The 15,391-nt window shown below is 53.6% G+C and overlaps 4 protein-coding genes across 4 annotated transcripts in view; 3 read left to right on the top strand and 1 right to left on the bottom strand.

Annotated features, from left to right (window-relative positions):
• Nucleotides 1–1,370: 1,370 nt before the first annotated feature.
• On the top strand, nt 1,371–5,036 carry DICSQDRAFT_181334 (acid protease; the record flags this gene model as incomplete). The annotated part of the gene is made up of 9 exons (XM_007366771.1): nt 1,371–1,412; nt 1,465–1,495; nt 1,553–1,732; nt 1,786–1,805; nt 1,858–2,058; nt 2,189–2,406; nt 2,462–2,552; nt 3,126–3,175; nt 4,271–5,036. 9 exons carry the CDS (start codon nt 1,371–1,373, stop codon nt 4,881–4,883), a joined length of 1,446 nt encoding a protein of 481 aa, XP_007366833.1. The 3' UTR covers nt 4,884–5,036.
• A 1,107-nt stretch (nt 5,037–6,143) lies between these two features.
• DICSQDRAFT_147873 (endo-beta-1,4-glucanase) lies at nt 6,144–7,593 on the top strand (the record flags this gene model as incomplete). The annotated part of the gene is made up of 7 exons (XM_007366770.1): nt 6,144–6,492; nt 6,552–6,678; nt 6,792–6,808; nt 6,865–7,011; nt 7,065–7,369; nt 7,429–7,485; nt 7,546–7,593. 7 exons carry the CDS (start codon nt 6,144–6,146, stop codon nt 7,591–7,593), a joined length of 1,050 nt encoding a protein of 349 aa, XP_007366832.1.
• A 794-nt stretch (nt 7,594–8,387) lies between these two features.
• On the top strand, nt 8,388–12,887 carry DICSQDRAFT_137505 (uncharacterized protein). The gene is made up of 15 exons (XM_007366769.1): nt 8,388–8,692; nt 8,813–8,892; nt 8,946–8,965; nt 9,614–9,668; nt 9,724–10,122; nt 10,177–10,530; nt 10,585–10,742; nt 10,796–10,864; nt 10,918–11,077; nt 11,135–11,252; nt 11,314–11,543; nt 11,596–11,726; nt 11,781–11,804; nt 11,861–12,649; nt 12,702–12,887. The coding sequence occupies exons 1-15, from the start codon at nt 8,587–8,589 to the stop codon at nt 12,778–12,780; spliced, it is 2,772 nt and encodes a 923-aa protein (XP_007366831.1). The 5' UTR covers nt 8,388–8,586; the 3' UTR covers nt 12,781–12,887.
• A 692-nt stretch (nt 12,888–13,579) lies between these two features.
• Nucleotides 13,580–15,391, bottom strand: part of DICSQDRAFT_181332 (uncharacterized protein) — a 4,578-nt gene continuing 2,766 nt past the window's right edge. Inside the window, exons 15-20 of the mRNA XM_007366768.1 lie at nt 15,351–15,370; nt 15,178–15,295; nt 14,743–15,121; nt 14,657–14,680; nt 13,824–14,606; nt 13,580–13,756 (exon numbers count right to left, since the gene is read on the bottom strand). Coding sequence (XP_007366830.1) covers nt 13,687–13,756; nt 13,824–14,606; nt 14,657–14,680; nt 14,743–15,121; nt 15,178–15,295; nt 15,351–15,370 — 1,394 coding nt within the window. The 3' untranslated portion in view covers nt 13,580–13,686. The remainder of the gene's footprint in view (nt 13,757–13,823; nt 14,607–14,656; nt 14,681–14,742; nt 15,122–15,177; nt 15,296–15,350; nt 15,371–15,391) is intronic.

Genomic DNA, 15,391 nt, shown 5'->3' with positions numbered 1-15,391 from the left:
ACAGTAGTATATATAGGGGACCTCTGTACCCCCAATCTACAGTTCAGTTCACTCGAACATCTCCTCTCATCGCTCTTACAAGCCTCTTACAATCAACCAACCCTTCTAGGTGAGTTGCAGGCTATCCGCTGTTGTTGCCACCCGTGGGAGAGGCCTTGCCCCCCCCCCCGGGTTCAACAATGCGCGCAGATGCTTAATGGCCGGAGTCTGTCGGACGATATGGGAGTTGGCCAGCATTAGTAGGCGCTTGTGGTTTCCGGAAAGGGTAGGCCAGTTTCGGGCGCCGTGGCCATGCAATACCATTGTTTGCACAATTTGCTGATGTTCAACCCCTCCGTACGTTATTGACCTTGTTCACAGTCGCACCGCACCGACTCACTTTCGTCACTTTGCTTCAGCAGAACTGAATATGTAGGGCACAATTGCGACATAACCTCGCGGATTTGAATATCGCACATCCTGGCGTGCTTTCCTGTATCCTCAGCGTCCCGCTGCGCTCGGAGCGGTGCACAATATCAGTGTGCTGGAGGACGGCGAAGTGATGATCTTATTGTCGGAATCTCGGAGACCTATGGCAAGCGTGTAGCAGTCGCAATGTCGAAATGATCTCTCCCTGCATATGCTGGGTCTTCCAATGTTCAAATCACGGCCTGACTCTCAAGCGGGGGTCTTAGGAACCGTATTCAATCGTCGAACGCTGACTGCCTAACGTACGCAAATCGCTATCCATGACAATCTTAGATGCCTAAGGACCCTGACGGGTGACGACAGCTCTTCGATAGCGCTCATCACTCAGCAAATCCGCAATATCCGAGGAGCCAGTCTAAAAGTACCCAGACAATGTAGGTTAAGAAGTAAGCCCCTTCATCGACGGTGCCATCAGTAGTCCCTTCAAATTCACAAGTGACATCTATCCCTAGGAGTGTTCCTGCGCAGGGTACAGAGCACCGGCGCATGGCAAAGCGATGGTGGCGTATCTGTAGATTGTCCATTGAAACAATGTCGCAATGGGAAAGCGGTTCAGCCTCAGTTTGTTTCCCCGAGTCACCCCCCAGGCGGCCCATCAGCTATACTGCTTTCATTGTTCCTGCCGCCCGTGAAAGCCCGGTACTCGCGATGTTTCAGTTTCCTTACGGCTGGCTTCCACAGCCATGATGGGCGTACATCAAGCAAGCGAATGGCTCATCCCCGCTGGGACTCAGGATATATAGAGATGGCCTGGTCCGTCTGTTGCCTCTCATTCTGATGACGATGTTTTCTCGATCCGTTCTTTCTATTCTCCAGCTCGTTTCTTCCCTTTTCCTCTATCTTTCTCATGTTCATGGGCAGATCTTGGGTCTGGCTTCCACGCCACCAGCCATGGCGCCGCTATGACGGATCTGGTCGGACTGGATGATAATGGTAACACACAGGTGCGTCTTACCTACTCTGTATCGGTTTATCTGTGTTTATAGCGGCAAACAGTATATGGTGAACATCACCCTTGGAGGAGAAGGTGAGTGTCTCATGAGTACTCGCGATTGATCGATCAAACCTGGAGGGGTCATCGCAGAATTCACTGTAGTGCTGGATACCGGGTCAACCGATCTTTGGGTTGACGTCCGCGATCGTAACATCAAGCTCACCAACTCTACTAATATCACTGCGGAGGAGGGTTACGCACTGGGTTCGGCAGCCGGCACTATAAACTTCGCTGAATTGAGGGTCGGCGATTACCTGGTTCCTTCACAAGGTATTATCTGACCGTATTGCGATGGTGACGAGGTCTGACGATGCGCTGTCTAGCCTTCGTCGCAGTGATCCAAGTACGCAATGTCTTGAAGCATCCCTTACTGTCTCTAATGATCACAATATCAGACTGAGGATCAGAGCGTCCAAGGCATGCTCGGTATGGCGTTGGACGATACCAGCATATACGAGGCACTCGCGCAGGCGTGGGGCAAGAAAGCAGCGAATGAACTCGGTCGTGCGTTCATCACCAACCTTTTCGCACAAACCAGTCCCTTCCCAACAACTTCGACATCCAGCTCGGCCGAGAAACGCTTGACGACCCGACTGGTACCAACGCGGTCACCATCAGCGGCCATGCGCCTGGTTTCGAGAATGTTACGGAAGCCCCGAAGTTAACCCGCCAGATGCCAGACCACTGGACGCTTTATCTGACGAGATGCATATCAATGGCGAGCAGTTTGTGTTCAACAAGTCGATCGTCTCTGGTGTACCCAACGGCAAGGTTCTCGCTGTCCTGGACAGCGGCTTTACTTTACCTCCTCTACCTGCAGCGGCGGTGAACGCCATCTACAGTCAGATCCCCGGAGCTGTCCTTTACAACACCACCTCCGGTGCATTGAACGGCTGGATTGATCCTTGTGAGTTTGCCCCAGTCAATGTGTCCTTCACTTTCGCGTAAGTGAGCACAATCCTCAGGTCAAATGATCTTGCTCACCGCCGCGTTTGATAGTGGACAGGAGTACCCCATCCACCCCCTTGATCTCTTCATTCCCTGGTATCCAACCCTGATCATCGACAATGGCATCGAGAAGAACGTCACTGTATGCGGACCGGCGGTGCAACGTATCAGGCGCTCAGCCCCAGTGAGAACTTACATGGGCTCAGCTGTATAAGGTCGATTTGTAATGTATGACGTCGGAAAACCCGACCAAACCCATAATTTGGCAGTACACCCGACTTTGGCTGTATGTCGTTGTATGAACTCGGGTGGTCGTCCGATACCAACCAAACGCCGTTGGGCTGGGTCGGGTGCGGCCGTTTTCATTGGGTTAGGCGTGGTTACTGTTGAGACCCTTTGTATCAGAACATTTTCGCATGATCGTATTCTATTGTATGTCGTTGTAAAGCTACACGGTGGAATACAGCTACATTCAGGTATCATTGAATACAGGGGGAGAAGACTAGATGCCGTTGGATCACATCAGGACCAGCCCGTGGTGCCAATGGGGCGTGCATGCAGCAGTGTCAACCTCACCCGCAAGGGAGATCAACAGATGAGTGTGATGTCTAAGCCTCCTAACAACCACTTGAATGGGCCCGTCGTCGACACTGTCAGGATTCAAAATGCGAACAGATCAGTGATATTCGGCAATGGGACTCAATAGCGGTGCTAGACACATACTGTCTACAACGCAGGGGACCCGTCCGAGCATCTGTCGAAAAGGTGAGTAAAGGAAGTCAATACATGTGATCGAATACACCTGGCGCTCGGCATGACTCACAAACTCGCAGTGGGCCTCGAAGGTTTCCTGCGTTCCCCTGGTCTCCATGTACCATTTCCATGCATGTATCCACCTGCAACAGAAATGTGAATCAGGCACTCAAGGAAGTCAGTCAGTGAATGAGGGAGTAGTGCATGCTTGGCACCTTGCAGATCAGCTGGGGAGGCCATTGCGAGGTCTTGCGAGGCGCACATGTTTTTGTCGCTGTTGTCTGCTACGCTTGTCGAGAGACTGTATTGAGGGAAACGTACCTGCGGAAGCAACATAGAGGGAGACAGCTTGCAAACGAGGGGATAGAGATGGTAGACGTGGTGGATTAAGAGACGGAATGTACATCGAGCGAATTCAAACATCGGCGCCTAAAGTGCATGACATCATATTCTCATCGAGGAGGGAGAGATCGATGTCAAGAAAAGGTGAAGAATGCGAAACAGGAGTGGGATAACACTCACTGAGAACTTAAGGAGTGATCAAAATGAGGAAAAGGGGGGGAAGAAGACAATGCAAATGTGCAGATGTTGGTAAGCGTACCGAAGGGCTCCTCCTTGCATCAAACACCCTGTTGCGTCCAGAGCTCCTTGCCCTTGCCCTCATGCTCTACTCCTTGAGTCCAGGGACAAATAATAAATGTGGAATGATTGGGGGTGGTGAGCACAACAACAATAACGGGGGGACAGTGGAGCGAGATCTGGTTTGGAGGATTGTCAAAGTCCGCGGGCTTGGCAAACAACGACATGAGGGTGGCTCGCCTAAAGGGCACGCGTGCTAGTGCATTAGCACAAGGTAATGTATCACATAGGTCTTGGAGACATGTTAGAGACAAGCTTGAGAGACACGTCGACGTCACCAGCGTAAGAACATGCACGTCCGATCCAGTCACCGTAAGGTCAATTAGAGACACAGATTGAGCGCCTAAAATGGTCCGCCCAATCTGAATCGAGGCTTCCCGACCTCAACCGCTCTTACACGAATTTCGCCGATGTAAAACAACTGAACCCATGTAGGTTCTCACTGGGAGCGCTCAGCCTTGACGACAGCTTCAACACCTTCGACCTCATCCTCGGCGACGCGTTCCTCCGCAGTGTCTATGTATCGCGAGTCTCACCTGACCACGCGCGCACCTCGTGGGTGCCTCACGAGTCGCCGCTCTGCAGCTTCGACTACGGCGATTACCACCCGACGAATAATACCAATGGCCGGCCCTTCGTGCAGATGATCTCGACCGTCGACATGAACTCCGCCCAGAGCGAATTCACGAACTTCATCTCTGAGCTGGCCAGCAACGCACCCCCATCCCTTCCGCCATCCGTCTTTGTCACCAAGCAGCTCTCCCCATTGCTTACCGGAGGAGGTTCGAACTCTTCGAGCGACGGGAGCGATGGCAACGATATTGTCAGCGGGGCGCTCTCCACCGACGACTCCACCACGTCTTCTGGCTCTTCGAACGGTCTGGACAAGAAGTGGGGCACAGTCGCACTCGCGCTGCTTGGCGCGAACTTGCTCGTCGGGGTCATCCTGCTCGTGGTCGTGCTGACCAGCATGCGCGGGGTGAAGGGTCGGAGCTCCGGTCGGTACACTTCTGTGCCTGTACGGTTCAAGGAACCCGTCGACCGCGATGCGGAAACGAATCCCCTGCGGTACAGTGACTGAGAGTTGAGTCACATTTGAGGGCGAGGCGATCGCTTAAGCTTCACGGACCGAAATGACGTTGGGTACCGATAATCAATTGCACTTAGAGTACTGTCAAGGACGCTCGTAGATTTTGGCGCAATAATCATCTCTGTATCCCTATATCGAGCTACGTTGTTCCCAGTCCCCATCGAGTACTTGAACCACTTCACGCCTCTGCAGTTAAACGCGCTCACCTCATGCTCGTGTGTAGATCTCGCTGCCCAATATGAGTTCCCGCGAAGCATACAGTATCCTGGATCGCCTCCCCGCTGCGCTAAACTCGTCTCTATTCCGAAGTCATCACAGGGTGTGGGGGTAGGCGGAAAAATGGAGGGCAATCCAGGAACTCTGAGAACTACGGAGTGCCTAAGATCGGCAGAAATCGCCGGCCGGGTGGGATGATAGCCATTTTGGCTTGGCCTTGGTTCCACCCTTCAAGGCACTGCGGCCGAAGTCTCTCGAAATGCCACTATAGAGTACGAGATATGGTTGTACAACCCAGGACGACCACCTGTCGAGTATGAAGATCTTTGCCCTTCCAGTAACCCCTTTCCTGGACGTTCTTTCGCGCCGTGTCCCGAAGACTCACACGTACTCACCTTACGCGTTCACAAGCGACGTGTATTCCGTGCCTCTGCTGACGCGCATCTATTGTGGCGCAACGTAGTGAGGCGGTCATATGTTGTCCTGGACCGCCGCTCCATTTGACTTCCTGTGATCTGGATGTTTTCGGCAGACCAATCGATAAACCCTGACCTCCAGGTAGAGCACTGACAGCATTCCTGAAATCTTCCCTTAGACATCGCATGGAATTGCTTGAAGCTAAAATCCGTTAGTCTGTTCATGCAGAGCTTCGCTTGCAATGTACTTGCTATCGAAGCTGCTACACACTGTAACGAAGTGCGTGGAGTCGCGCCTTTGCACCCCACGTACCAAATTAGCCTCCGTGGACCTCTCATCCTGCCTGTCATCACGGGATTGAAACACGATCGTATGACTTCCATCTGCCCTCTCCACAACCAGTAGCTTGAGACTTTTGTTCCCTGGACATGGACCAGCTGCCATGGCTGCCGTGCCCCGTTCCGTCCCAACTATAGCAGTCGGCTCTTGATGACGTTGACTTCGGGGCCCGTGGCACTTTGGAAGGACAGTAAAACGCGCAGCTGGACGTTGATAAAGGGCAAGGGCGAAGCTAAGACGACGTATTCGTGAGCATCAGTCCGTTGTGCCCCCCTTGTCATGCAGATCTCTACCTTCTTCGCTGTGCTCGGATGGGTCCTGTCGACCGTAGCGATACCGGCAAGCCCGACGGTTGAGGCGGCCCTCCCTACCTCGACCGCGAATGTTGCCGGGCTCCACGCCCTCGCGAAGGCGGCAGGGAAGCTCTATTTCGGAACCGCGACCGACAATCCGGAGCTCACGGACCAGCCTTACGTTGCCATCCTGAACAACACCCAGATGTTCGGCCAGATCACGGCGGCGAACAGTATGAAGTGGGATGCCACCGAGCCCGAACAAGGCGTGTTTACCTTTACCCAAGGAGACCAGATCGCCGCTCTGGCGACAAACGATGGGCGACTGTTACGAGGTGGGCTTGAATGAGGTCTCGGAGCACGAAGATGGCATCGAGAGTGTTGACGCACCCAGGACACAATTGCGTGTGGCATGAGCAGCTTCCGAGTTGGGTCACATCTGGAACCTTCACTGCTGCCGAAGTGACTTCGATTATCGAGACACATTGCAGCACGCTCGTCGGACACTACAAAGGCAAAGTGTAAGGGACATCGTTCTTGTTCGATGGACGCTTGCTGACCGATCGCCAGTTGTGTGTCATGTCTCCAGAAATTGCTATCTCTAGTGTGATGCTGACGTACCGAGCGCAGACAGCTGGGATGTGGTAAATGGTGAGAAAGGGCCCTGCAGATACCAACCCCCCATGCTGCACTGACGCACTTTTCAGAACCCTTCAACGACGACGGCACCTTCGGCCAGGACGTCTTTTTCAACGCGCTAGGAGAGGACTACATCGCAATCGCCCTGCGCGCGGCCAAGGCTGCTGATCCTAACGCAAAAGTGTATATCAACGATTTCAACATCGAAGGAACAGGTGAGTCTGTCACTTACCCTACATATACTATAAGCCGAACTGATCAATTACAGGGGTGAAGGCCACCGCGATGAAGAATCTCATCACATCTTTGAAGTCTCAGGGAGTGCCCATCGACGGCGTCGGTCTCCAGTGCCACTTCATAGTTGGAGAGGTGCCCACAACTCTGGAAGAAAACATGCGCGAGTTCGCCGCACTCGGCGTCGAGGTCGCGATAACCGAGCTGGACGTGCGGATGACGCTCCCCGAAACTGCGGCGCTTCTGGAACAACAGAAGGCCGACTATCAGACGGTCATCTCTGCGTGCCAGGCTGTCCCTCAGTGTGTCGGCATCACGGTGTGGGACTTCACGGACAAGGTTCGTGTGCACCGACGTGCAGGATGAGCGATCTTGAGGCTAACGTCGATCGCTCGCAGTTCTCGTGGGTCCCTGGAGCCTTCGCGGGCCAGGGTGGCGCATGCCCTTGGGATGAGGTCAGCTTGAAGCTAGTACCGAGCGAAGACGTAGCCTACTAACTCCTGTGATGCCTGCAGAACTTGGTTAGGAAGCCGGCTTTCGATGGGATCGTGGCGGGTTTCTGAATTTATATGTCGTGTGCAATGACGTCGTCTCCTTGGTGTATGAGTAGCCTGCGTTTGAACCCCATCAGTCAATACGATGATACCCACACTCGGGCCGACGAGCGAGAGTCAACATCCCTCGGAGAAGGTGGTTGCGAGTAGAAGGGACCAACTTTACGCTGCACCCGAACACTGGCAGTTGAATCGTGTGGTGAGTAGCACTTGTAGAATGCGCCTGTCCTTGCAAGATCAAGTCCTGTGACAGTAAGTATATTGCCATGGGAGATCATTTAACTTAATCTGTACATCATTCGGCGGTTCCCAATTTGCCAAGAGATTACCAGGCATCCTCTTCAGTCTTGTCTGTTTCTCTCTCTTCTCTCTCTCTCGCTGTCCTCACCTTGGGGCACATGACGCATGCTATGTTGGCAAAGACTGATTTTTTAGAACGACGTTCCTCGAAGTTTGCAACACCCACCTCAGCTCATCGCCCTCACACGAAATATTTCGGGATCATCGCGAGTACTTTCGTATTCGACCATATCGTTTTGGTTTGGAAGTGCTGCGGAATTTCAAGTCGACACTGGCAGGATTCGTCAGTATAAGGGGATCCCTCTGTATGGTTGCATGCGTGTTAAAGGTGTCGAGATGACTGTGGATATGCATATGCACTCCGAAGAACGGAGAGCGGATTGAACCCGAGATCACTATTACATAATGGCACCGGCGCCCAGCGCCCATTGCGCTTTCCGAATCCATCGGAGCTCACATAGTAGTCGCAGGAGGCCGAATTGACAATATTGGACTGCCCTCCTCTTCTTCCTCCTCCCACTTATAACTTGGCCTGAGGCAGTTCACGATCCTACGGTAGCATCACTCCTACACCTGTCGGTGATCGATTGAGCCTACGTGGCCATCTCGCTGCAAAGCCTTAGAAGCGCACGGGACCGACTCTACAGTCATAACGCTTCACCAACGCGTCCGTAGTCGACACAGCGCGCTTAGGAGCCACCTATGTCATCCCAGGAGGAGGAGCTCTCGCCGCCCCACGTCTCGGAACCCGAGCAGGCGAAGCGGAAGAAGAAGCAGAGGGCTTGCGACTACTGCAGACGCAAGAAGAGTGAGTACGTCTATTCTTTGTGACTTGATAGGGGGCTGACGGCGACCGGACTGCAGTACGTTGTAAGTTCATCCCAGCTGTCCGGTTTGCCATAAGCTAAAGACAGGGTCCCCAATCCAGGCAATGGGGCAGAGATGCCAGACCATCGCTGCTCACGGTGCATTCAACAAGATCTAGAGTGCACCTATGAGCCTATCAATGTACGTGCACAGTATGTCTCAGCTGTAATCCCATATTCTTATCCATATCGCAGACGCGTCCTCCCAGCAAAAGGTGAGACCAGCTATCCATGACCCTGTGCCAGTGCCGGCTGTTGCGCACTCCAGCCCTCAGAATCCCCAGCGGGAACTCCGGGAATGGCACGCCTTCACCGATCTCGACGGGCTGATGCATGCTGCGTATCGTTTTCACCGGTTTCGCGGACTGTCTTTTTTTGAGCTCGTCGAGCAAACGCTGCGCGGAGCTCGTGTCTCGGCATGCGTACTGCTCATCACAATACAATATGACGCGACGCCGGCAGTGTCTGTTTGCGCAGCACCTACACTTACATTCGGGAGTATCGGGGGACGCCCAGATGTATGCCAAGGCTAGACGTTTAGTATGATGCCTGTCTACCCGTGAGCGTTTTGAGTTGAACAGTCCCCGCACCCGAGTATGTCGGGTACGGGTCTATGGTCAGGTAACCCGTGAATGAGGTACGGTGGGGTTGACTGAGTTGTGACCAATCCCCGTTACCCAAGGCAGGCTGAGCCGACCCGTGCCCGTCCTACCCAGTCGGCTTCGGCGAACCTCTATCAGGGTATTCTTCCATGCTGTCCTGGGTCATAGGCTGCATAATCCCTGCAGGGCCATTGCCATCGCCTGCTGCTCTTTCGCTGTTTCACCCTGCCTTTGGTTTGCGATGCTGATAGAGTACCCCAGCTATGTTCAGATCCTCGAGAACCGCCTGCAGAACATGGAGAAGCTGTTCGCCCAGGTGCGGAGGGTGTCCATCTGCTTATGATCATAGTAATTTACGCGTTTACCATCAGCTCCATCCCAATGTCGAGATACCGAAGGATTTTGACGGCACTCTGGAATCTGCACACTGGCGGATAGCACCTGCGCTCACCCAGGCGAGCCCCTCGCCGCGTTCATCTATCAGTGTGGCGGGTGTTTCCCCGTTGCCTGTCGACTCTCCATCTCCCGCCGACGAGGATGAACTGGACACTAGCGAGGATGAGCGTGAAGCCAAGAGGAATATCCTTGAGAGTCTCAAGCGGATCACAATCCCAGCTCACACAGGCGCAATGCGGTATCATGGAAAGTCGAGCAACTTGATGTTCCTCCAGAGCATAATCAAGCAAAAGTACCCGCGCTCCGATCGCCCAAGAAGTGAGCCCATGCAAGACATACAACAGTATCTCAAAGACAATCCTGCGGATTTCACGGCAAGTATTCTGGCAGCGGGCTGCTAGCGCTGGGCTCACCAATCCTTCGCTTAGTTTTTCAATACGGCTCCAAAAGATAGGGAGGAGAGGCCGCTGATGTGCGACTTCCCGGAACCTGATCTCATGGACAAAGTCGTCGACGGCTTCTTCGAGAACGTCAACGTCTACCTTCCACTCCTACACAAACCGACACTCCAGAACAAGATCGAGGATAGCCTACACCTTCGCGATGGGCTGTTTGGAGCGGTAGTACTCCTTGTCTGCGCGAACGGTGCGCTCTGGGTTGACGATCCACGGTTGGAGACGGACGATGGCAATGTGCCCGGTTGGAAATGGTTCATGCAGGTGGACACAGTGCGATGGTCGATCCTTGCCCGGCCGAAGTTGGAAGACATCCAGGCATGCGCTGTACGTGGTACTCAGTTGTGTGCTCTTCTATCATCAGTTTATCTCTATTTGTAGCTCACCGCGGCGTTCCTCGCATCGTCGAATCGGCCGCAAGGAAGCTGGACGGTCATTGGCCTCGGTCTTCGAATGGCGCAAGATGTTGGGGCTCATCGAAAGAAGATGTACGCAACGACTCCCAACGTAGAAGATGAGTTGTGGAGGCGTGCCGTGTGGTATGTTCACAAGCAGTACTAGGCCCACGTTGACTCACTTGCGAGGTCAATAGGGCCTTGATCACTATGGATCGCATGGCGAGCTTCGGCTTGGGTCGTCCCTGTGGGCTCCACGATGAGGAGTGAGCACCTCCCCCCAATCACATGTACGAGATTAGCTGATGCTTGGAGCAAGCTTCGATCTCGACTTGATGACAGAGGTCGACGACGAATACTGGCTGAATCCTGATGCAGCACTAGCATTCAAGCAGCCAGAGGGGAAGCCTTCGAAGATCGCTTTCGCAAACTGCATCATTCGTTTGCAAAGGATCCTTGCTTACGCCTCGCGGACTATTGTATGCGGACAGTTCCTACAAGCAAATCGAATGGCGTTGACATTTTCAATGCTACAGTACTCAATCAACAAGTCCAAGCAGACGCTTGGTTATGTCGGACCGGAATGGGAACAGCGGACAGTCGCGGAGCTAGACTCTGCACTTAACAAATGGCTCGACACCGTTCCCGAACATCGTGCGTTCGTCAATACTCGCTCTGTGTCCTGACTGCTCATCGACGCTACGGTTCTCGATAGTGAAATGGGATCCAAATCGCCAGGACGAATTCTTCCTGAACCAGTCATGCACGTTATACGCCAATTATTACCTGATGCAGATTTGCATACACCGCCCTTTCATTCAACCGAACAAGAGTAGCCGACTACCGTTCCCCTCGCTGACGATTTGCACGAACGCGGCTCGTTCTGCGATACACGTGATGGACACCCAGTTCCAGAAGTCTGGCAAGCCTTTGGTACTAAATCGAGTAAGGGCTACGCTTTGTACATATCTGAGGCCTCGCTGACAGCCGTACGTAGCTGCCTCTGTTTACCTCCGGTCTTGTGCTGCTATTGAATCTGTGGGGTGGGAAGCGGTCGGGTCTGTCCAATGAGAAGACCATGACAGACGTGCACAAGTGCATGCAGATGTTGAAACATCTGGAGCGGCAGTAGGTCCTCACTTGCCTTCGAGCCGTCACAAGCTCAGCAACCTTTCTCACTAGCACCTATGGAGCACGTAGGTTACGGTACGTAACCTATTCAAACTACTCGTCGTCGTGTTGCTCAATTTCATGTCCAATAGGGGTGTTCTCAATGGACTCATCTCTATAGGAGAGTTTCCTCCCCCCGGGGGATCTCACTTTACTGCGGTCGGGAAGCCTGACATCGGTAACCTTATTGGGACAATATTCGCCAACGACGCGGTGCAAGCTCCCAGAGACACGAAAATTCGTGCCAATGCTCCTGCTCTACATAAGGCGGACGACGCTCGCAGAACTGGTCTCTCCCCATATTACTACTCCAAGCCGCCGATAACCGCTACTTCACCTGCAACGTCATCGCCTTCCAACTCCGCGCCCACCCTAGCTTCGAACCCTGCTACGAACAGTGCCGCGCCCATGGACATGTCCTTCGAACTTCCGCTCCGTACGGAAGATTTGGGAAGGGTCCCGTTCCACTACGGATTTAGCTCTCCGTTCGCCAATGGAACTTCACACGAGCTTCAACTTCCCTCATACGTGCAACAGCAACCGCTGACGTATTACCCGGACCCCCATCAGCACGAGCAACTCGCTTCCGCAACCATTCCTCTATCTGACGGCGGTATAGGTGGCTCAGTTCAGCAGATACCCTTGAACGGAAACAATTCCGGGCCCGCCACATTTGAGATGTCGTTAGCAGAGTATAGTCAATTGCTAGCTGCGATGTCTGTGTCGGCTCCGTCCCCTCCAGAAACCAACGGGCAACAGATGTATCCACAAGGGCTACAGCAGTCGACGGCTACTGCTGGGAGCAATGCAGATACTGATGTGTCTATGATGTTCGAGGATAATATGGCGGAGGTGTGGTCTTCTGCGCCTGCGTCGCTTGAGTGAGTACTTCTTGACTACCTAGCACAACACTCACACTGATCAATATTCAAGATGGGGCGACTGGGGAGAGTATCTTAACAGCATAAGTGGGATGAACTACACGTTCACTAACCCACCTCAAGGGTTTTAAGACCATCGACTATTATAGTAATGGATCTAATTCGATGTACACCAGGAGCCGTCCTAATACCTCTTGTATAGATATGCGTAAGCTACATACCAGATTCCTACTCATGCGTGGCGTTCTTCCCGCTCTCGAGCCTGAAGCCGAAGTCGGAATCCTATGGCGTTTTGGACCGATTGTGGCAAACTTAGCTCATTCTTATGTGATCATACCGCATTCGGCTGGTATTCCTTACATCTGGATTGACCTGTGCTACATCGACAGAGCGAGTAGCTCGGAGCTGTGCGAGGCGACCAACTCGTTGTGTTTCTGCTATCAGAGCTCTGAGATCTGTTACGACCCCGGCCGAGTGAACCCTGTCATGGCACTCAAGGATACCAAGTGACGGTGCAACCGCAAAGTACGCAGGACCCTGACGGGTTGCACCTCCTCGAGCTGTCCAAGGGCGACCACAAGCTCCGGGGTAACTAGTCAGTGCGTGCGTGTCACGAGCGTCTCAAGACACGGCGCCTAGGGCTGTAGGACATCTACATACAGTGGACCGTTTGACAATTCACCTCGCTCTCGACCTCGTGGACGCCACAACACACCGTTGGCATCTATTTGTCGAGGTCCGCGAATATGATGATCCAGGTCTTACTTTCCTCGTTGATCCAGCAAGCGACGCGCTCGAAGTCAAGCAGCACGCTTTCTCCGAGTCGAGCTCGGAGAAAGGCAGATTCAAACGACACGTGGGCTCGTAGCATAGGTAGCTGGACCTGAAACCACCGATGATATCACAACTGATGTCTTGATTATAATCAGACCGATTGTCATGCCTGATGTCCTAGTGGTACACTCAGCAGAAATGTAAGGCGTAGCAGTCTTCAGAATCGTGTCCATGAAGAATGAAAAGGCGGTCTAGGGCCTGGACTACGAGGCCAAAAAATCGGGGTCTTGTACCCCTCCCTGATCGTGAATATAAGCCTCCCATTGACTCCACCTGGGCATACGAAAGTTAGTCAGGTCCCTTCACGTGTGATGGTCAGACATGGTTTCTCTCCACTTACAGCTCGCCATCTGGCGCTGTGCACCATTGCCATAGCCCAGCATCTTGATCCTGATCCCCATCCCTGAGCCAAGCTGGAGGGTCGGCTACCAGACTTGCAAAGGTAGATGCTTCGGTCGGTGCGCACGCGTCCAGCGGATGGGAACTAGCAGCATTCTCCGACGTTGATGGTGCAGGTACGTGAGTCGAAGAGGTCGGAGGCGCGTACTGCATGCTGTCAAACATGCTTGAGAGCGAGTCAAGAAATCCGAGATCCACAGACGTCAGTGAAGGTGCGCCTGCCGGAATAGCTAACGTCGGGTCCGTTTGTGTCGGGGCAAGGCTTGGTCGATGTCCCGCAAGAGGCGCAAACGACGGCCCTGTCCCGTCACCGTCCGTCCCAGCAGAAAAGAACGGCGACGGAAGCCTGTCCTGCGTGAAGGGCGTATTGATCGTGTTGGACTCGAGTGCCCACATGTCACATCCCGAGAACAGGTTGTACGCGAGCTCGTTCAGGCTCGCCGCCTGTTCGGGATTGATGCCAGTGGGGTCCGAGCAGGAATTGGACCTGAGTGTATTCATTTCCGATGAGAGCGCGGGATCTGCACTGGCGGGCGTGCTGGGGGTGCCGGAGCTGTCAGAGCTCGAGGTGGTGTGAGGAGAGATACGGAGGCTCTTCATTGCAACTGTCAGAATCTCATCAATCGTCTGTGCGCCTTCCTTGGCAAGGTTGGAGCCTGGTGCTGTACGAGGTCCTTCCCCGGGTGACCTGGAAGCAGAGGGGACCATAACTTCAAGGACGGCCCTGCGGGATGGTAAGCACAGGATTGTGCATGCTGAATTTGGGACGAATACCTCAGCTTTCGTGCACCAACGCTACTGGAGAGGGGGATAGGGTCAGACGGCCGGCCGCTAAAAATAGAGCCTCACGAGGAACTCACTGCTCCTCGAAGTCCTTGAGAATATTGAAACAGATATCCATGTCCTCCAGAGTGGCCTGCGCGTCCCTCGCCCCACACCAGAGGTAGACACCCAACATGGTTCCTACTGTGAACAGCGGCATTTCGAACGGGGTGAAGGTGTAGCTTGTGATGCCCGACGCTGCCATCATGCGTTTGTGCTGGGCATGGAGCACGCGAACGCACGCCCGTGCTGCATTCACGCAGATCGTCATGGAAGGAAGCGGGGGATTGTCAACACGCCGACGGGGCGATGGAATGAATGGGCGATGAATGCAGATCTGGAGCTGATAGTAGCTGGTGTAGAGGATCGCCGATTGGTAGAAGAAGAGGATGTCTTCGCGGTTCGGGTCCCAGCGTACTATGAATGGAGTTCATTCAACAAGTGTAGTGAGAGGGCGAATGGCACGTGCTCACAATGGGGAGGCACTGTATACAGCCACTTGTTCATCGAGGAGTCGAGCTCCGCAACGATGCGTTGTTTCCACTCCGGGCCGACGTAGCCAAGCAAGAGCTTGGACTTGTTCAGCGTGAACTGTCACGAGGTAAGCCGGTGTTCGCTCAGCGGTACTGTAGTCGAAACCGCTTACAATCGTGCGCGAAGCAGAAGCTTGTATTTTCAGCAGCCGAA

Source organism: Dichomitus squalens (assembly GCF_000275845.1).
Source record: "Dichomitus squalens LYAD-421 SS1 unplaced genomic scaffold DICSQscaffold_20, whole genome shotgun sequence".
In the NCBI taxonomy this organism is placed as follows: Eukaryota; Fungi; Basidiomycota; class Agaricomycetes; order Polyporales; family Polyporaceae; genus Dichomitus; species Dichomitus squalens.
This window is presented reverse-complemented; position numbering and strand designations above follow the sequence as displayed.